The following is a 22465-nucleotide window of genomic DNA, read 5'->3' as shown; positions in this document are numbered from 1 at the left end:
TCATCAAAAGGTTTTATCAAGAAAATCAATTATATTCTCATATCAATTTATTTTCCTAGGGTATTAAATCTAGGTGATCAGTCAAGAATTAATATGAAGAACAACCTATGATGAAGATCTAGAAAGATAATGAATCCTAAATAAACATATCTAATAAATCACAAAATCCCTGTGAAAAACCCTGAAACTAACAAGCAAACTACTCAGACATATTCAATGAAGAACAAAACATAATTCTGAATAATAAGCAATTGAAATTGAAAGAGTAAAGATGGAGTTTATGAATTATTCTCTCAAAGCAGTTCAGATCTCTCTCTCCCAAAAGCTCTCAAAATCTCACAAGGTTGCAGAAAATAAAACTTGCTAGAATAAAAATTCAGGGTTTCTAAAACCCAAAACTATATATATATATGTCATAAAACACGTCAGGGATTAATGATGCAAATATGAAAAACTTTGGGGCAGATTTGTAAAACTTCCAAAACTTGGCTCTTCTTGCGGCTAACAAGGGTGTTGACCGACACCAAGGGCGGTGTCGATCGACACCATCACTTCTGATCGGCTCCAAGTTCTCGTCCTTAGCTGAATTGCTCCAAAATCCCTTCTAATTGCTCCATTTTGCTCATTTCATGCCAAAATCCTAGAAAACTGTAAAGACTCAAAAACATCCTAGAAAACAAATCAATATACTCTAAATCCTTATACCATGGTTAAAAACCACAAAAACCATGATATATTAACTCCCCCAGACTTAGATTTTGCTTGTCCTCAAGCAAAACAAAAACTTAGACCTGTGAAAGAGGTTTGAAAACACGGAAACTCATTTTCTTTCTAAGGTAATGTCATGATAATTCAAACCATAATCCATATGCTTAGCATAGAAACCCCATGTACTTCTCCGTTGACATTCATAGCATCCCAAATTCAAACCAAATTCCACTACTTCCTCCATTAAGCCTTCATCGGTGGGCCTCATCAATTTGATCAATGTCAAGAACCTTCTAGACTCATTCCCTTACTATACCATAACAAGAAAGATATATATATTTTTACAACTTGTGGTATTCTTCCTCTCCTCCAGACTTATTCTATTCTTATCCTTCTTTGAGCTTTGCTTTGCTGTTTTTTTTAGTAATCAAAGGTGTAGGCGAATAATGGGGTCATCGGTAATTTACCTACCCCTCGCTTCCAAGCTTTGTGTAATCATTTGACTCAAGAGTAGAATAATGAGGTCACTGGTAATTTACCTCCCTCTCTAAACTGATAAAAATCATCTCATCTTTTATTTTCTCTCTTTTTTTTCTTCTAACAAAGCTCTCAGGAGTAATCTTTTCAATTTAAATAAGGGAGAGGAGTACCATTTTCTTTTGAAAATCTTACTTGTCAGTCATAAACAAGGAGTCAAGCTCTATGAACATCAATCTCCTTGATGAGGTAAAATGAAGAGTTCAGAAGTTACCTCAGGCTTTTATGGATTATGTTGGAAATTTGGATGTCTCTGGTTTACTGGTCATCCATTGGGTTTTTCATTAGTCGGATTAGTGGATTCAATATGCAGCATAAATCAACCAAAGCAATACACCTAAAAGGAAAAATCATAGTCTCCAACACAATTTGAAAAATTTGACTCATTAAAAACAAAAAATATGTTAGTAGTTAGTACTAACCTCCCCCGGACTTAAACAACACTGTCCCCAGTGTCACAAGTAAGAGGAAAGCAAAAAGATACAAAAATGTATTGAAAATTGTAAGGAAAAGATGAACTGTTTTCGGGTTACCAGCTGGTGTCGATCGACACTCATCACGAATGGTGTTTTGTTGGCCAAAACTCTTTGTTAGTTGCAGATAGTTGTGTTGATGTGTTGTTGGATCAATCCTTGGATGATTATGCTGTTAAGAAACACTCAAACACAAGTTAAAAGCAACATTATAGATAGACAGTTCATAATTTCAAACAAAATTCAAACAAAAATTGACTCAATGCAAAAAGAAAAATGACTCAAAAAGAAAAGAAAAACTTCAAAGTGGGTTGCCTCCCACTAAGTGCTTGTTTTTAGTCATTAGCTTGACTGTGTTGAAGCTCAAGCATCGGGTGGAGCAGAACATGGCAATGCATGCTTCCGAGAGAATGTCCTCTTCATCCAAGGTGGTGTATAAGCAGTGGAAGAGTGAGGCCTACCAAGGACATGAGGAGCAGGACCAGGGTGAGATTTAGGGATGGTTTTGCTTCTTTTATGTCCTTTGAAAGCCTTGTTGATGATAGGAGGGGGTTTGGGAGAAGAAGATGCATACATTTTCCTTACCTGAGGACTCTGGAGTGTGGAGTGGGGGGCTTTCTGTTTGGAAACAAGTTTCTGACTTGAAGCAACTGTTTTGGACAAGTTTGGTCTCGGATGTGGGGGATTGTCGACCGATGCTCCATTAGCATCAATCGATGCTAAGCCTGCAACTCGAGTAGCAGAAACCTTTTCAACAGAAAAAGTCTGTCCATCAATAGTAGGAGCCCTTCTCAGTTTATCTATCTCAAATTTCAAACTCAAATCTTCCACATTCAGTGTTATGTGTCCCTTCTTCACATATATGATGGCACCAGCTGTATCCAAGAAAGATCATCCTAAGATGAGAGGATCACCAAGCTCTTTGTCATACTTTAACACCACAAAGTCTGTGGGAATCATGAAGTTCCCAACCTTGATTGGAATATCCTCTAAAATGCTTTCAGGAATTCTTCTGGATCTATCAGCTAAGATAAGAGAAATCTGAGTTAGCTTGAATTTCGTCATCCCAAGTTTCCCAGCAACAGAATGTGGTATCAAGTTAATACTAGAGCCTAGATCACAAAGTGAGTGAGCAAACCGTTCTGCAGAGATAGAGCAATCAAGTACAAAGCTTCCATGATCTGGTAATTTCTCTGCAACTCTACACTGAATTACTGCACTTACTTCCTTAGAGACAACCACTTCCTGCTTCTTCTCTTTCTTACTTTGAACAGGCTGGTTCGACAGAATTGCATTGACATCTTTTGTAAGTAGTGCTCCTTCGTCAGGGCTCAAACCATTGGATACCATTCTCTTCACATACCCCTTAAGTGGTGGTGAAAATTTGACTGCATCAATCAAAGACATCTCTATCATCACCTTATCAATCATAGCCTTGCATCTAGCTTCCTCAAGCTCCTGCTTGGACCTTCTTGGCTTAGGAAAAGGGACCTTTGGCTTGTACACCCTTTCAACTCTGTCTAAGAGGGGTGTCGATCAACACCAACATTTGAAGTCGATTTTTCTGTCTCAGATTTGGCCGATTGCTCTCCTTTTTCTGCAGAAACAATTTCACCATCATCTTCATCCCTTACTAATATGGCATTGCAAGCATGCTTGGTGTTTGACTCAGTTCTTCCAGGAAGAAATCCCTCTTGCCTCTTGACGGATCCAGCAGTTTGTGCAACCTGACTCTCGAGCTTCTTAACATGAATATTCAATGCATCAATCCTCCCAGTAAGCTCATTGTAGACATTATCAATCTTCCCATTGAAGGTCACTCTTAACTGTTCCTGACCTTGCAAAAGTTGCTCTAGCATAGCTTCCATTCTACTCTTAGAAGAAGTCTGGGGAGGAGGAGAGTGATAAGATGAGTTCCCATAGGTTCTAGTATAACCATTGTTCTGTTGCTGCTTCTGGTAATCTGGCTTAGGTGTGTAGCCTTAAGAGTTTCCACTGTAAGGCTTGTTACTTTGCTGATCACCGAATCTCTGACCTTGATACCCAGCTCCATACACATAGTTGACATCTGCTTCTTCATTCCTTGTCTCATGTTGTGGCTCAAATGTCTGAACTTCAGCAGCAAAATGAACTGACTTTTTACCCACAAGAAGATTGTGAACTGAATCCAGCTTGGCATTAATAGAAGCTAGCTGGTTTGCATCAAATCCTCCATTCAATCTCTTCCTTTCAGTATCTGCTCTCTTAGTGCTATTGCTGGAAGCCAAATTCTCAATCAAAGCTTCAACATCTTCTGGAAATCTTGTCTTGAAGTTCCCATGGCTTGCAGCATCCAAAGCTAGCTGATATTCCCAGTCAATTCCTCTGGAAAAGATGCTTAGCAGTTGCACTCTTGAAAATCCATGGTGTGGACAGTCCCTCTGATAGGTCTTGAATCTTACCCAAGCTGCCTTGAAAGCTTCATCTGGTCTTTTCTTGAAGGAGGACATCTTGACTCTCAATTCATCAGACATAGCATCATCATAAAAATAATTAAGGAAAGCCACCTTAATTTGTTGCCAAGAGGTCAAAGATCGAGCTTGCAACTGTTTTAGCCATTGAGCTTGCAATTGTTCTAGGTGATCAGTCAAGAATTAATATGAAGAACAACCTATGATGAAGATCTAGAAAGATAATGAATTCTAAATAAACAGATCTAATAAATCATAAAATCCCTGTAATTTACTATGAACCTAACAAGCAAACTATTCGGACATATTCAATGAAGAACAAAACATAATTCTGAATAATAAGCAATTGAAATTGAAAGAGTAAAGAGGGAGTTTATGAATTCTTCTCTCAAAGCAGTTCAGATCTCTCTCCCAAAATCTCTCAAAATCTCACAAAATTGCAGAAAATAAAACTTGCTATAATAAAACTTCAGGGTTTCTAAAACCCACAAACTATATATATATATATATATATATATATATATATATATATATATATATATGTCCTAAAACATGTCAGGGACTAATGATGCAAATATGGAAAACTTTGAGGCAGATTTGTAAAACATCCAAAACCTTGCTCTTCTTGCGGCTAACAGGGGTGTCGACAGACACCAAGGGTGGTGTCGATCGACACCATCACTTCTGATCAGCTCCAAGTTCTCTTCCTTAGCTGAATTGCTCCAAAATCTCTTCTAATTGCTCCATTTTGCTCATTTCATGCCAAAATCCTAGAAAACCTGTAAAGACTCAAAAACATCCAAGAAAACAAATCAAAATACTCTAAAAGACTCCTTATATCATGGTTAAAAACCACAAAAACCATGATATATCACCTCACATGCTAGAGTCCGAGGATCTTGTCAATTTAAGGATGTTTGATTCCATGATATTTCTTTGACCAGCTTGTTTGTCTCTCCACCGAACATAGGAAATTTGGATTTAGCAAACTGACAATCCGCGTATCTAGCCTTAAATAAATCATCCGTAGTTGGCTCTAGATACTTAGTAATGGTGGGAGAATCATATCCAACATATATTCTCATCCTCCTTTCAGGTACCATCTTAGTTCTTGTGATGGTGCAATCAGTACATATACGACACACCCGAATATTTTTTATATGGGATATGTCTAGCTTATGACCCGTTAATAATTGGGATGACGAATATTTATGCTCACTAGATGGCCTAATGCATATAAGCTCTGCTGCATGTAATACTGTGTGTCCCCAAGCCGACAAAGGAAGCTGCGACCTCTAATGGTCGAGCAATTAATTGAATTTGTTTAATGAATGATTCAGCTAATCCATTTTGTGTATGGACATGTGCCACGGTATGTTCCACACTCACCCCATGGGCATACAATAATCATTAAACGTTTGGGATGTAAATTCACCAGCATTATCTAGACATATAGTCTTAAGTGGAAAATATCTTTAGTTTGATAGGTGATGGCCTTATAATGAGTTTCCCTTTTGCAAATGCTACACACGTGAGATTCTTAGGGATAACTAGTCTCTCTTTAAGAGTGTGCCCATTTGAATTTATAATTAGCTTACGCATCATGTTAGAACCCGGATGGCCAAGCCGGTCATGCCATAAAGTGAATTGTGCATTGAACATCTTGTTCATTGCCAAATTAGCTTCTATCATATTTATTTTAGCATGGTAAAGACCAGTAGATAATGCGGGTATAGTCTCTAGGATTTTCTTAGATCCTTGGGTGATTTCAGTAATATGAAGGAACTCCTGGTTTCCTTCACCCTTAGTTTCAACATGGAAACCATTCAAACGAATATCTTTGAAACTCAATAAGCTCCTCTTTGAGCTGGGTGAATATAAAGCATCACTTATTTCAAGATGTGTGCTATTAGGCAAAAGAATATGTGCCTGGCCGTAGTCTTCAATTAAACTTGTTATACCCGATATTGTGCTAATGTTGGCATTTTTCAAAATGAGATTAACAAAGTATCTCTTGTATGTTCTTGTCCTCAGCCATTTCTTAATATGGACAAGAATTATGTTTTAGACATAATAGAATAAAACAAACAAATATATATATTGAAGGAAATAAAATAATTGAATTTAAACCAAATTATAATCAAATAAAATTTAAAGCATAAAACATGGAAATTAAATCAAGACAATATTTAAATTTAATAATCCTCTCCTAGACAATCTGAAGTCTCATAATCCAATTGGTCATCATTCTCATGGTCGAAATCTCCTTCACCATCGAGATGAACCAGGTTAGCTTCTGAATTCTTTTTCAAACTCTCTTGATAGAGATCAATAAGGTGCTTAGGTATCCTGCACGTCTTAGCCCAATGATTCCCCATACCACATTGGTGGCAAAACGATTTAGGCTTGTGCTGTGGTTTGAAAATTCCACGGCCTCTACCACGACCACGACCAAAGTCGGATCGGTTCCCACGGTCATAACCATCATATTGGTTTCCTTGGTAATTGCCACGACCACCACATCCTCTACCACGGTCACGGCCGTGATACTTGTCTCTTTGGACGTAGTTAGACTCTTTAGTCTCATTAGGCTCTTTAGGCTCTTTCTTGGTCATAGGTAACGGGGCAGAACCAGGAGGTCTCGTTGCACTGTTCATTAGAAATAACTCATTGTTTTGCTCAGCAAGTAGCAAACAAGAGATTAGACTTGCATATGTCTTAAAGCCCTTTTCACCGCTGAAGCAGTATGTTATTAGTATGAAACGTTGAGAATATTTTCTCTAGCAAGTCTTCCTCAGTAACCTCCTTACCACATAACTTCATGATCGAGACTATCTTAAATACCTCTGAATTATACTCATCCACGGATTTAAAATCCTGGATCTTTAGATTTTTTCAACCGAATTGAGCATTTGGTAGGAGCACCGTCTTTTGGTGTCATATCTGTTTTTCAACTCTGTCCAAAGGTCAAGTGGATTTTCTATGGTAAGGTACTGGTTCTTGAGACTCTCATAAAGGTGGTGGCGTATTAGCAAGATCGCCTTATACCTTTCTTTTTTGGTGGTATCATTATCATCCTCCATACATTCACATAGATCCTTTGATTTCAAGGTAATCTTAGTATCTAATGCCCATTGTAAATAGTTGTCTCCAGATACATTAATTGCAACATATTTGAGATTGTTGATCTTTGACATCTATAAAATAGAAAACAAGCACCTGATTATTATCATGCGGTATTTGAGACCGAACCATGCAATCATTTTATTCTTAGGCCATTCGGTATTTAAGACCGAGCCATGGAATTAATTTTGTCTAGGCCATGCGGTATTTAAGACCGAACCATGGAGTGAATTTCGTCTAGGCTATGCGGTATTTAAGACCGAACCATGCCAATTTTGTTAAATAATTTCTTGTCTTTTAATATATAGTTTTTGTCTTTTAATTTATAGTTAATATATGCATGAAACAATCTTAGAGAAAAATATAATCTAGTATGATCAAGGAAATATGCAAATAATTTTAGGTTTTCAAGTTTTCCTTTTCTCTAGATAAGGTTTCCTTTTCTAGTTAGGATTAAGACAAAAGCTTTAGGGTTTTATTTTTAGTTTATTAGAATTTCCTTTTCTAAAAAGGATTAGGTTTTCCCTTAAGGTTTTGATTTTAGGTTTTTAGTTTTAGGGTTTCATGCAAGACATAGAACAATTCCGATTTTAAGGTTTGATTTTAGGATTTTGATTTTAAACAAACAATCAATAATAATCGGATTTAAACATAGAACAATCAATCAATGACAAACAATCAATCCTAAGCAATTCTACACCTCATACAATTGGATTTTAATGTTTTAGAGTTTAGGGTTTCAAAGCTTAGGGTTTTTGATTTGTTGATTGTGTAATTGCAGGTTTTTAGGGTTCTAATAGAATCAAGATCAAGTTTGATAAATGTATGTCCGGTGGGTTCGATTTATTTACCTTACACCGTTTGGGGTTGACTTGAATTGATCCGGGAGCTAAAGACCTCGGATATACCTTGAGTTTTTATCACGAACCTTGGACTAGTCACGAACAAAGCTTGATCACGAACATAATCTGACCATGAACGTGGATTGATCACAAACTAGAACCTCCGCGTGTGAGCTTTGAAACGAACATGAGCTTGATGTGCGGCCGTTTTAGGGTTTTAGGGTTAGGGAATTTTCTCAGTGGTGTTTAGAGCAACCTCGTGCTGATAACGTGTTATGAAACTAGAGAAACGAGAGGTTGTATTCTCTTCTTCTTATTATTGATTCAATCGAATAAGTACATATATATAGTAACGGACAAGGCCCAAATACATTAGGACTACTAAACCGACTTAGAATAAGAGGAGGTGGCCTATGGGCCTTATGGGCTTGGACGTGTATGGGCCCGTTATGGAGATCCATCCTAAGTGATTTACAACATACATAGTTTATTGGTTCACTATGAGTCTTTTTATTTATTACTAGGGAATACACCGCGCTACGCGCGGGATTCTTTTTTGTTTAAAATAAAATATAAATAATATTATAAGTTAAATTAGTATATACTTTAAGGGGTGAATGGACATTGTTTATATAGGATACAGTTACACCATATAAAATTTAACATAGTAATTTATATGGGACATTAACTATGGTCTCCTTTTTGTTTTCTGTTTGAACCAAATTAATTATCTATTAAACATTTTAAATCCAACAGAAATTGTGCCTGCATTACCAGAGAACTAACTTTTAATATAAAAGATGTTTTTACTTGCTTTCTTCTTAGTCTAACCAAATAAAAATTAATGTAAACCTGCAAATCTGTTATTTCCTTCAAGTTTGAAGTAGAAGGAGATTCATGTGCGTTTTAATTTCTGAGTATGTACCCCATTGACAACAAAGTCTCGTGTAGTTGATTAAAGGCTTTGAAATCTTGTTATCCCCTGAAGCAACATATGTTACATGCATTAGGAAAGGGTCTAACTAAACTTTTTTTTTGCGAGAAAGACTTTGGAACTGCTATGTTTTTAGCTTGTGTTAAGTTTCAAAAATAAAAATAAAGTGTTCTCTTTTTAACACACACACACATATATATATATATATATATATATATATATATATATTAAGAGTTCAGACCAAAGGAACCATGACACCAAAGCTAATTACGTTATGGCTATTGTCATCCTCTGTTTGCATCTAGAGTAGAGACGTCTCTCAACTACCAGTTGATTGATAACTTTTAACGTGGAACAGTTCTAGAAGAAAAATGAACAGTTAACCGTTTCAAAAAAATAAAAGTAGTCAAATAATAGGATTATGATAAAATCACCTAAACTGATTAAATTAAGCAAGTGTGGCTGATTGAACCAATAAACTCTCGTTGAAATTGTTTGCCCCGAATTGGTAAACTAAGTCTTTGAACCTTGCTTTCAGTTAAGGCTTGAGGGCTTTGTGCTTTTTAGTGCTGAGAAAGTTCTATATATCGTTATAGAAAATATATGACGACACTTTTTGTTTTTATCTTTATACTTATTCTCATGCAATTAGTCGAAGTCAGTGAGAGTTATGGTGTATGACTTAGATTTATGCAATAGCAAGAAAGATACCTAATTTTTTAAAAAGATCTTACCACGTAGTCTTGTGTGCTTGAGAATCCGGCGTCAAAAAGCTAGCTATCATCGACAATGGTCTGAGTGTGTGAGTTTGAACATCATCATATCATCCAAAAACCAAAACTTCTCCGACGCATCTAGAAAACATGAATTAAGATTGTTGATTATCCTCCAACCCAATGTTTCTCCATGAGCTAGAGAGACAACAAAACAATAAACATGAGAAAACAGAACGTGAATTTTAAAACCCCATAAACTGAAGAGGAATCAAGAAGAAGAAAGGCAATATCTTTGTACATGTGGTCTTCCACTTCCAGCGTAGAAANGTTTTTAGCTTGTGTTAAGTTTCAAAAATAAAAATAAAGTGTTCTCTTTTTAACACACACACACATATATATATATATATATATATATATATATATATATTAAGAGTTCAGACCAAAGGAACCATGACACCAAAGCTAATTACGTTATGGCTATTGTCATCCTCTGTTTGCATCTACAGTAGAGACGTCTCTCAACTACCAGTTGATTGATAACTTTTAACGTGGAACAGTTCTAGAAGAAAAATGAACAGTTAACCGTTTCAAAAAAATAAAAGTAGTCAAATAATAGGATTATGATAAAATCACCTAAACTGATTAAATTAAGCAAGTGTGGCTGATTGAACCAATAAACTCTCGTTGAAATTGTTTGCCCCGAATTGGTAAACTAAGTCTTTGAACCTTGCTTTCAGTTAAGGCTTGAGGGCTTTGTGCTTTTTAGTGCTGAGAAAATTCTATATATCGTTATAGAAAATATATGACGACACTTTTTGTTTTTATCTTTATACTTACTCTCATGCAATTAGACGAAGTCAGTGAGAGTTATGGTGTATGACTTAGATTTATGCAATAGCAAGAAAGATACCTAATTTTTTAAAAAGATCTTACCACGTAGTCTTGTGTGCTTGAGAATCCGGCGTCAAAAAGCTAGCTATCATCGACAATGGTCTGAGTGTGTGAGTTTGAACATCATCATATCATCCAAAAACCAAAACTTCTCCGACGCATCTAGAAAACATGAATTAAGATTGTTGATTATCCTCCAACCCAATGTTTCTCCATGAGCTAGAGAGACAACAAAACAATAAACATGAGAAAACAGAACGTGAATTTTAAAACCCCATAAACTGAAGAGGAATCAAGAAGAAGAAAGGCAATATCTTTGTACATGTGGTCTTCCACTTCCAGCGTAGAAAAATTGCACGTAGAAGTTATAACTAAAAGTGAGATTAGTGAAGTCGTAACTTATCTGGTGGGATTTAAATTGAGAAACCATAAAGCCATAGGAGATGAGAGAAGCTTGAAACGGAGATCATGGCCATGTGGGAGACAATGGGTTTTGAGGCTAACGTTTCATATGCTTAGCGGATTTCTTTTTTTTGCAAGATGTCGCTTGTTAATTTGTAGCTGTTAATTGTTGCATTGAGAAAGAATTAGATGATGTGACATGTTCTAAGATGAATTTGGAGTTTGCTGAGGTGGACACAAAGAAATGGCTCAAATTGTCCCTTTTATTAGTAGTAATATAGGTACAATATTTTTTTAAAAATAGTCTTTTTAGCTGTCAAAAAAAAGAAAAAAGGGAAAATAGTCTATCTAAACATATATATTGAAAAAGTTAAACAAGTCTAATTGAATGCGTGTTAACAAAAATAAATGACTATCTATTTAGACTACTTTGTGTCGGTTGCTGTATTTTCATTAAAATATTGTAGGTATACTTTTAGAAAATTAGTCTATTGTAACATATTTATTGAAAAATTAAGTACGTCTAACTGGAGTATCCCATTTAATTTTATATATTCTTTTTTTATCAAAATATTTATTAAACAATTCTAATGAATATATGAACAATCAATCAAATTAAAATATTATATACAGTTTTTTTTGTTAACATGGTTATATAGTTTACAAGTACTGTAGGAAACTTAAATGAAGTTAAACATAAATAACAAGTAGACTACCTATCTAAAAAGAATTTCAAATTACCTATCATAAAAGAAGTTCAAAATTTGAATGAAGGAAAATGTCTGAGGCTCTGAGCCCGAGTTCGAACTGGAACCTCTAGTGTTTGAGACTAGCGTGACCAAATACAAACACTAGAGGGAGTTAAACTCCCATATTTATTAAAAAAAAAAAAAGACTAAATACAAACAAGTCTTGGAATAGCATGACCAACAGAGTCCTGCAACGCAATTGCAGCAACACTCTCCGGACTAGACTGAAACAAATGAAAACTTAATGGTAAGGAGAACGCATAGTTTACTAATCCGTCAGCTAGTCGATTAGCCTTTCTATGCATATGCACAACACGGACCATCCAGTCCCTTGAGATGAAGCCATGGCAAAAACGTACCAGAAATGACAGCGGATAAGCCTTGCTGATCCCTGTCTGTAAAAAACTCACCACCACTTCTGCCAATACTCGTCGAGGACATACATGGACCAAATGCCCATACACACCATAGCCGGAGCAAATGTTGGTGAGTCCCTCATACGACACAAAATACCTCTCTTCGTTCACCTGAATTGTCCCCTTCAATGGCCTGCTCAGATTCACTTCAATGTGTATTATCACTCTGTATTTGCAACGTCTTCGGCATTTTTTGCAGATTGGTCGAGTGAGAGTAGTGTTTCGAACGATACTGAACTCCTCTTTGTTTACTGTAACCTTTGAACCATGATTCATATACATATCAACCCCAAGTAAACAGGTGGTATGAAGTGTGACTTCACATTCATTGCATCTATAGAATCCGCGGAATCCAGTTATTTTTGTAGTGACTGGATTTATTGTTCTCTCACAAAGATCACACCAATAGACTCCGTTCGCAGCTTTTCCATATAAAAAGGTTAGTAAATGTTCATCATTCTTGTATCTCACTTTATATGGAAGAGTGGCGCAACTAAAACACAAGGAAAAGTTGCATTCATCACATTTTAAAGCTCCCCGAAGATGACCAAGATGACAAATAAAACAGACAATTACTGAATCGGTTAAGAACAAGGGATGCATATGAGAATGATAATCGTACGGCTCAGATATTAAAGCACATCGTACATCTAAACTGAAACCCTCATCATCACCATCAGTATTATGACATACATATTTGAAACCAAGGGAGTAAGTATTACAACAATGACACTTACGTATCATTTGTGTACCATATGGTTCCAGAGTAAGTGAATGGGCATGTAATGGATGTTGTTTCACACGGGGAAAATATGCACATTCTTCATGGAGAACATAGCCACATTCCATGCGCATGCATGTATAAACTTTACCATCGTATGGAGGAAGTATGCACGCTTGACAAATTTCTTTTTCATCGTACCATTTGTTGACATCCTCGACAAGTCGCATGGGATGTTCTAGATGACTAAAATGTAGTATAGTCCCATCACTTATCTCCTCAACCGGTGGCTCGATGCTTTCGTTTACCTCTTCAGGTTCTCCTTCAAGATCTTTTCCATCCCATATATCTTGCCTTGTCGCACAACTAGAATGCGCTACATAATTACAGTCATTTTTCATGCAAGAATATGCCCCATAATTTTCGTCAATCTTTTGGTGACAAACACCGCATGACCAATTTCGAGACAAAAGTGAAGAAGCTAAAGAAACACGGTGCTTGTGACGAGCTATTTTTATAACATTTGGTAAGTAGATGCACCTTTCATGAACACCAACACCGCAATGCAGACATACAAAGATTAAAGACTTGTTATCATCTGAAGCACAAACATCACATATCAAAGATTTTCTGTGAAAGTAGTATAGGGTATGCTCATGTCTTTTTGGGTAGTTTATGAAGGGAGGTTTTGTCACACAAACTGGATCAAAATCAACATTACAAATAGAGCAATAGTAGATTAAACCTTCATATGTTGAGCGACAAATACGGCATATCAAGCTATTATTACCTATGTAAAGTTGGAGAGAATGTTTTGGATGGTACGGAGATTTGACTATAGGGGACGACTCGACACATTCTTTGTGGTACCATATGTCACATTCGCTACAAAAATAATATGTTGTACCTTTTGTATCAGAACAACAAGCACCACAATATTTTTCTATGTACCCTATAGCAATTTGTACGATTGGTACAGTTTCTCTATTGTTGCACCCAATAATAGGGAGAAGGTGGTGTGAACACGAAGACTCTTCATCTTTGGCATTAAAAAAATAATAGGAATTATGGACTATGAAATAATCTTGCCCGTAAATTTCTATAGGACTTTGGCTTTTTAGGTTTTTGATTCGTATGGCAGGACATATGAGAGAAGTAAGAGGGTGGTTGTTGGAATCCATAAATGTTATGCGCTCGAAAGATGTTTAAATGACTAAGAAAATTTGAAAGTCTTGGTCTAAATATTATGATTGGAAATGAGTAAATAGCTAGACTAAACCATGAGATATATATAGAGACGATTAAACCATTAGATTCCATTCTTTTACAAGAAAGCATCTCATGCCAAATATTACAATCTATTTTACATTTCAACTTGATCACGCAAAGTACAAATACTAAGCTTTTTATTTAGAATTTTTACGTTTTACGAAACATTTCCCGGCAAAAGTTAGCCATTGAGAAGATAGTACTGAATTTAAGAAATAAAATATCCTATATTCCTTTCTTAATTTAGAACAATATCTCTGCTACCATTGTTATCACTAGACATGTCAATTAGGGCCAACCCTGCGGGCTGCCCGGCTCGGCTCTAAAAATACCGGGCACAGACTTAAATATATATATATCCAAAAAAATTAGGCTTTTCGGACTCAGACGATTTGGGTTATAGAGTTTTTTGGGCTTAGCCCGACCGAGTCCAGGCCGGTCTGAAAAGCCTTTTAACTGTACTTTTGTGTTAACATTTTTATTTGAATAATAATTTATTGTAAATAAATTTTTAAACTCTAATCAAGTTTTCATATTTACTTAATAACTTTGTTTAATAATTTTCTAATTTTTATCTATGATATTTTATATGTATTATATATTGTTTTGTTTGGCTAAAGTATAAAATATTATTTAGTTTTAAACTTTTTCATTTAAACTAAGTTAGTTGTAGTGAATATAGATGAATTATTAAAATTTTGATTGATTTGTTTTACACTGCATCTTTAAACATTACTTAAAAAATTTATAAATTTGAATTAATGATATGTAATATAAGCTCGAAAAAGCTCAAAAAGCCTTGTAGCCATGTTAGGACCGGGCTCGAACTTTAAAATATAGACTCGAAAATATTTCGGATCAGGCCAGACCAAACTCAAACACATATGGGCTTTACGGATTTCTGGCCGGGCCAGACCGAACCAGCCCGATCGACACCCCTAGTTATCACACCACCTTCTTCTTCGTAGCTAATTTTGGATCTAGGCATTATTTTCTTTTTAATTTCGGAGGTGCTAGGTTCGATACCCTAATCTACCAAAACGACTTTAAAAGTAAAGCGACTTATAAACTAACAGGAAAATTCTAAACAAAGATTTAATCCCATTAGTTTTTCTGTCAGTTGATTTAAGGGCATGACTAAAATGGCAAAATGAACTAAAATTATCTATTTAATTGTAAAGTGAATGAAAACTTTGGCATTTAAATGATAATTCAAATTTATTTAAACATCGCAAAATTTAAAAGTTTAGGCATTTTTAAATATTTTTTTTTCATAAGAAAATGCAATTTTTTAAAAAAGACCGAACCGTAAAAATTATATTTCAAAAAAAAAACAGAAATAAATTTATTATGCGAAAATTACTTGTGTGATTTTTGCTATTTCTCATGTACTTGTGCAGTCCTCGTCCTCAGATTAGTGTCCTAGGAGTCATAAATAGTATCAAAATGATAAGAACAAATCTACCACCAGCTTCATTATCTCTACCAATCGGCAATCGTTTCTTTCTTGCTCACCGGTACGTTTCCTTCAAACGACTTTTAGTTTTATTTATGCCCTTTTTGCCAAGAAATTTTGAATTTTGTGTTTGAAATATTTCTGGATTTTGTATTTATTTGAAGCATTGAGATGGGTTTGCTTCAAATGTGTCTGTAAGACTGTAATCTTCGTTTGGGTGATGCAAAGATTGAATCTTTTTTTTTGATAAATTTCTTGTAAAGAGTGCTCTTTCAGTTGTTGGAGGGGTCTGCACAAATCAAAAAGGGAACTTTTTGGTTACAAAGAGAGCAGAAGTAGTGGAGCTCACTTTGGTTATTAGAGAGGTGGAATTAGATTATGGAAGCTTTGAGGATTGAGGAGAAGTATGTGGAAGTCATGAGAGTTTTGGAGGCTGTTAAAGAAGAAGTGAGCGAGGTGAAGCTTGATGTAGTATCTGTATTGGGAGAGAGAAGTGCAGCGGTGAAAGAAGTTGAGGAATTGAGTTTAAAAACGTAAGAGGATTTGAGATTGTTGGAGAGTCTTAAGAAAGAAACTAAGGTGGCGAATGAGGAGCATTTGATGGCTGGATTGGGAAAGGTCGAGGCTTTGAAGGAATGTGAGGAGATTGAAAGGCAGAGAGAAGAGAAAGCTAAAGAGGTTTTGGATTTGTTGGTGGAAAAGAATAAGAGAATCAAGGAAATGTTGGAAGAAGCGGAGAGAGCTAAAGGTATTGAGAAAGAGTTGTTTGAGACGAGTTCAGATGTTGAGATGTTGCAAACACAGCTTATGCTTGTCAAGAAGATGGAGAGGAGAGTTCATAGGAGAGATAATAGTATGTCGAGATCAAACCGTTCTTTTGAAAGAGGGATGTGTTATTTATCGGTTTTGAAAGAAGTAACAGAAGCGACTGAAATGAAAAAGGAAGAACTTGGTTCTGTTAATGCTGAGCTCTTTCAGGTTATGGCCGTAATGGATGCATTGAGGAATGAAGTTAGTCAAGTGAAAGAGGAAGCATCTCGCCTAGATAAAGTCTTGAGGAAAGATGATGTTAAGATTCGGAAACTCAACTCGAAGATGGTTATGGCGAAATCTAAAGTTGGAAGCAGTATCGATCGCCGAAGAGAGAATTAGCTCGCTTGCTTACAGTTTAGTTGGTTCTCTTGAGAAGTTAAAGAAAAACAGAAATGCTGCAAGGAAAGAGGAGCTTCTTCTCAAAAACGAGAGGATGGTTATAAAGGTTGAAACAAATAAAGCCAAAGTTGATATAGATGAAATGGAAAAAGAATTTATTTCCAAATCGGATGAGCTTGAGGATGCTAAAAGCGCAGAGGCTTTAGTGCTTGAGAGGCTTGAATCTCTTATAGAAGACACAGTGGAGAGTCGGGAAATGGAGTCTGAGCATTGTGGAACAATCACAATCTCGAGGTTTGAGTACGAGTATTTGAATAAACATGCTTCTCAAGCAGAAGAAACCGCAGAGAAAAAAGTCGCAGCAACAGAGGCATGGGCTGAAGCAGTCAAGGCTAGCACGAAAGCGGTTTCGATGAAGACGGAAACTTTGTTTAGAGAGAGTGGAATGACGAAAGTGGAAGAAGAAAAAGAAGCGTTTCAGATGGAAAGGTCATTGTCAACGAGGAGATTGGTCGAGGATGAGATTCAAAAGTTTAAGCAGTACCCTGAAGCCAAAAGCTATCTTTCTCCTAAACCAATTGGAAAACTCACGCCAGTACAACGAGGGAAGCCAAGAAGATACTCATATGCAGGGACTCCAACGTTCTTTGTAATCAAGAAGAAGAGAGTTCCAAACTTAGCCAACTTTTTTAGCCGGAGAAGTTAAAAATAATAATCTTTTTTGACTTGTGAGAACTATTATATTCGTCAGATTGCCTAAGAAGAAGTAAATCCATGAAATGTTTCATATCCTTGTTCAGTCTTGTGCATATGACCATTCTAGTAGCTCAACTGGCACTGGGATTGTGAACATGGAGTGTGTCGTTTATTTTGACAGTGTGTTAGGATCTTTATATGATTTGTGTGTTCTAGATATATTCATGTTTTACAGTTGGCTATGTCGAAAAGGTTTTTACGAGTTAAAGCAGAGCAGCTTACCAGAGTGAATAAACTTAAAAATTCCAAAAAATTTGAAAAATTCGAAAAGCTATAGTTATAAATTGTTTGGTTTTAAATTTATAAAATACATAAAAAGATAGTAAAACTATATTTAAGACATATAATTATCAGTATACTGGAGTGGATATCCGCCTATTTAAATTATAGGTATATATATATATTTTGAATTTAATGTTAAATTATATTCAAAATAAACATAACTTTTCTACAACATATAGTTGAAAGTGTTGTGGTTTAAAAACTGATTGAGAATCAGGAACGAGAGGAGAACCAGGCTTGCAAAGCCTTTTGTCATATCTTCTATCCCCAATGAGGAGAAGGGATAACAATTGATCTCTCATTTGCCTATCCACCATTGAGATGATCCGAGCTGCTGTATTAGGAGACTGTCTGTGCCGCCGGAGATCCGTTCTCGCCAAATGTTGTAGATTACCGTTTGAAATAGGAAGCTGACCATGAAGCTCTCGAGACGATCATGCCAGTGTCTACAAACTGAGATGAGAAGAGATTGCTAGTCTGTTGTATACTTTGCTTTGAGGATGTTTTTAATTGTACCACCCCAAACTTCTGATCCAAAACTGCAGGAGAAGAAGAGATGGTCTTTGGACTCCCGAGCATTGTTCCAATGGAGCATCCGATCAGTTGTTGACAGTCTATCTTGCACTGCAAGCCAAACACAAAAAGAAAATTTTGGTGTGGAGTGCTTAAACCATACCCCGTTATACCAAGAGGAAATTTGCTGCCTCTGTTCGGGTATTGTACGTATTTATGATTTACTTTGCTTTTGATGAATATCAATTTTGAACCAAATCGAATCGAATAACAGATTGAAGCAAATCTAACGAATATTTTACCTAGACATTACAACATGCTTACAAAACTTCTTGCAAAAATGGACATAGTCTACTGGTTCAGTTTGGTTTAAGCGACCAAAATGCAAGCTTGGCCACTGAGGATTGCCACCGTGAACAGTGGAAGTCGGGTAACACGATTTTTTTACGTCTTTCATCTTCCAAAAGGGTAATCTTTCATATACGCTTTCTACATGGCACTAACGGATTCAAAGAATAAGTTAAACTGAGGTTCATGTTCACAATCACAGCCAAATATCTAAGAAATTACAATGGAGAGCCTTGGATCACCATCTCCTTTTGGAACTCCACATTGTCCATCACCATCTTTTTTAGATCATGAAAATCCTCTAAGAGTTGGTTCTGTTTGCTTTCAACCATCCTAATCTCCTATAGAAGAGCATTGTCAACCCAACCGAACATGTGTTTCTCCTTCTTCTCCTAAAATAATTTTCCGATAACAATATTTAATAAATTTTGATGGAATTAGCGTAGATAAAAGTATATTACCTTCATACCCATAATGCATATGTAGAATTTTCGATATGGATTCTCTTCTATCTTTTAGGTGTAGGTCCTAATCTCTCCACCACACCAGTACCTACTCCGAACTCCAACGTGAGAACTTCTTGAAGTCACCTGAGACGAACCTGCAATTGAAGAACTAATCCAATTTTGGTTAATTAGATAGAATTATAGTGTATAAGTGAAATTGAGAAGAGTTACCATGTGTACAGGAGGAAATAGGTAGAGGTCAATCGTACGGAGCAAATTTAGTTGAGCAGCTGTAGTAGGGGGCCTGCCCTCTAATAATTGGTTACAAAATAAACTTAATATGATTTCTCTCTAATTTTCCGTCATAGTAGCAGTGTTCAAGAAAGCGGTCTACGCAGCCGCCTAGGCGCCGTCTAGGCGCTAGGCGCTCAGCAGACGCCTAGACGACCGCTTAGACCGCCTAAATCACAAAATTTTATTTTATTATATATTTTTTATTTTTAACTACATATATTTAAAATTTTAAGTTTTATATTCATATAAATCTTTAGAAATGTTGAAATGTTATTAATCTAAATTAAATAAATTTATTTTTACTAACTTTAGTTTATGATTTATTATTATGTATTTCTTCTAACATATATTTTTCTATAATTTTATGTATAATATCATAAATATAATGTTCGTATTATAAACGCCTAACCCCCTAAAACGCTTAAAATTTCGACTAGGTATTCTAGGCGCTAGGCGCTGGGTCACCGCCCACATACCGCCTAGCGCTTTCTTGAACAGTGCATAGTAGTAATCACAATGATATGTATATTATCTACTCATTTATTTGATATTAATCACAAACGGTTTTTTTAATATCAGTCATGATTAAATAGAGGCAGCTCATTTCATTCCATGAGCTCAATACAAACGCGGAGATCAAACCTTTTGAGTGGTTGATGTTTTATTTGGTGAAAATAATTTTTTTTTCAATAATATATTTTAAGTAAATTATTTATCTAATCTTATTTATAATATTAACATCCCCGCCATGGACAATATTATAAGTAATTTTTTTTTAATAGAATATCACTTATTGATCAAGATAAAAAATTACTTATAATATGTAACAGAAAATAAACAAAGAAAGTCGTCAATGTTGTGAAGAAGAGTCACTAGAAAATCCGGCAATTCCTCTCTCTCCCAAACAACACTTTTTCTCACTCTAATAAACACGTCTGCCTCATCGTCTTGTCGTTGCCGTTGTCGTTTTGATTTTTGATTGACGTTATCACTATCGTTTTAATGTGTCGCACTCACTCATCCAGCAACACGAAAAAGAACAGGACCTTAGTTAATGGCACGGTACTAACCTAGTTAATATGTGAAAATATGTGAATTTTTCTATATGAGTCACATACAAAGTTGACTTGAAAAGACTTGTGAAAAACGTTCACTTGCTCTGCCTTCTTTTCATCTTCCATTTTTGAACGGTTCATTATGCATTTAAATGATCATTACCATCATCATAAATAAAGTACCCATAATTATTTGTAAGAAAAAACAACGAGTAACGTCTTTTATCTTGAGTTAATAAGTTGCATGTATCTACTTTAGAAATTCGGCCATAAAGGAATTAAGCTTGGAAGGACGAAAAGATATCCACTTGTATCTTGATCAATCATGCGGACAGTAAAGTGATTAACAGATTTGGGTGAGATTAATTTCGCCTATGAAGCATATTTAGAGGAAATTCTTGACTGCACTCGATCAACGAACACAAATCTGGAAGTTCTTAGCGGTGTAACTGTGTAAGAGAAACATGCATGTTACATACCATCGTACCGAAAGTGAAGCCATAAAACATCCCATCTATTTACCAAAAAAAAAAAAAAAGCTAATCCTCTCTAATCCTCTCCAAACCCAATGGCTCTAGTAAAAAAAATTTCTACCTTTTTTCACTACAAAAAAAAGTTGGCATTGATACCAGAATAAGATAGCTCGAATTTTGCAAGTGCTATATTTATATATATAGCAATTCATTATTTTATAGTGTAGCACATAAAAATTGCTATAAAATAATGTAATATATCATATGTAAAATTTTTCAAACATCAATGGTAAAAATACATTAGACAACTACTTATACATTTAAAAGTGTATTTCATACGAAAACATAGTTGACTCTATTTTTAAGCTACCAGCAAAGAGTATGCAAAGTTTATTATTGTCTCCCACAAATGATCTACTCTTTGTCTTTTTTTTTGACAAACAAAGACTTCTGATTAAAAGATTACGGTTGATCAGTACAAAGAAATCGGAGAGCCTCTTTCGCCAAGAGGTCTACTTGCCGATTCATATCCCTTGGGATGTAAGAGAGATTACAGAAGCTGGATTTAGATGCAAGATTAAGGATATCATATAGAATCCCGTGAAGTTCCAGGAGGTGGATCTTCTTATGAAAAGTCTTGACTAACAGTTGCGAGTCTGAGGCGACATGAAGGTGCGTGAAACCTGATTCAAGAGCAACTCCCATCGCGGTGAAAGTTGCAATTGCTTCGGCCATCAGCGGAGATCGTATATGGAGGTAAGCCGTAGAGCCTCGATTTAAGGTTCGATTAGATTGGTCTTCAACCACATCCGGCCGCATTGTTTTCCTGCCACGCCCCATCTACAAAGCAATTCACACCATTTAGAGCCAGTGGGGTTGGAAGCTTGGTATTACCTGTGTGGTGTGCTATGGGTTGAAATGATTGGGCATTCTGCCATTCTTTCGCTCGTATGATGGCAAGGTTCAAAACTTCTTCTGCCACAGGTTGTTCTCTGCTTAAGATCAACCGGTTTCTTGCCGTCCAGATGGTCCATAGGATCCATGGGGCTAAGGGTCCGGATCCGATTCCAGTGGGTGGTAAACAGGTCAGTCGCATAGTGACAGTGATTGCTGATTTCATCGATTTAATTGTCTCCGGGTTGAGCTGTTCCTTAAACGGGGCCATTTTCCAGATCAGGGCTGCAAAAGGGCAGTGGAAAAAAGCATGGATCTCCGATTCTGGTGACCCACAATGGGGATAGTTGACCTCAGTCGTAACCTGTCTGGTTCTCAAATTGTCCCTACCAGTAGAGCCTTCTGAGTCATTTTCCAAAGGAGGAGTTTTGTTTTGGGTGAACATTTGAGATTCCAGATATTAGCGTTTCAGTTGAAATCATCCTCAACGCCTCTACTCTTTGTCTATCCGAATAGAATCAATATATATATATATATATATATATATATATATATATATATATAT

The 22465-nt window shown here is 35.9% G+C and overlaps 1 protein-coding gene and 1 pseudogene across 1 annotated transcript; one reads left to right on the top strand and one right to left on the bottom strand.

Annotated features, from left to right (window-relative positions):
• Nucleotides 11767–14204, bottom strand: LOC104719481. Its single transcript, XM_010437416.1, has 2 exons — nt 13753–14204; nt 11767–13502 (listed from the first exon to the last, which is right to left on the bottom strand). Exons 1-2 carry the CDS (start codon nt 13833–13835, stop codon nt 11972–11974), a joined length of 1614 nt encoding a protein of 537 aa, XP_010435718.1. The 5' UTR covers nt 13836–14204; the 3' UTR covers nt 11767–11971.
• LOC104719480 lies at nt 15579–17803 on the top strand (annotated as a pseudogene).

This window comes from Camelina sativa, chromosome 10 (genome assembly GCF_000633955.1).
Source record: "Camelina sativa cultivar DH55 chromosome 10, Cs, whole genome shotgun sequence".
NCBI lineage: Eukaryota > Viridiplantae > Streptophyta > Magnoliopsida > Brassicales > Brassicaceae > Camelina > Camelina sativa.
The sequence above is the reverse complement of the archived record's forward strand: the minus strand, read 5'-3'. Positions and strand labels throughout refer to the sequence as shown.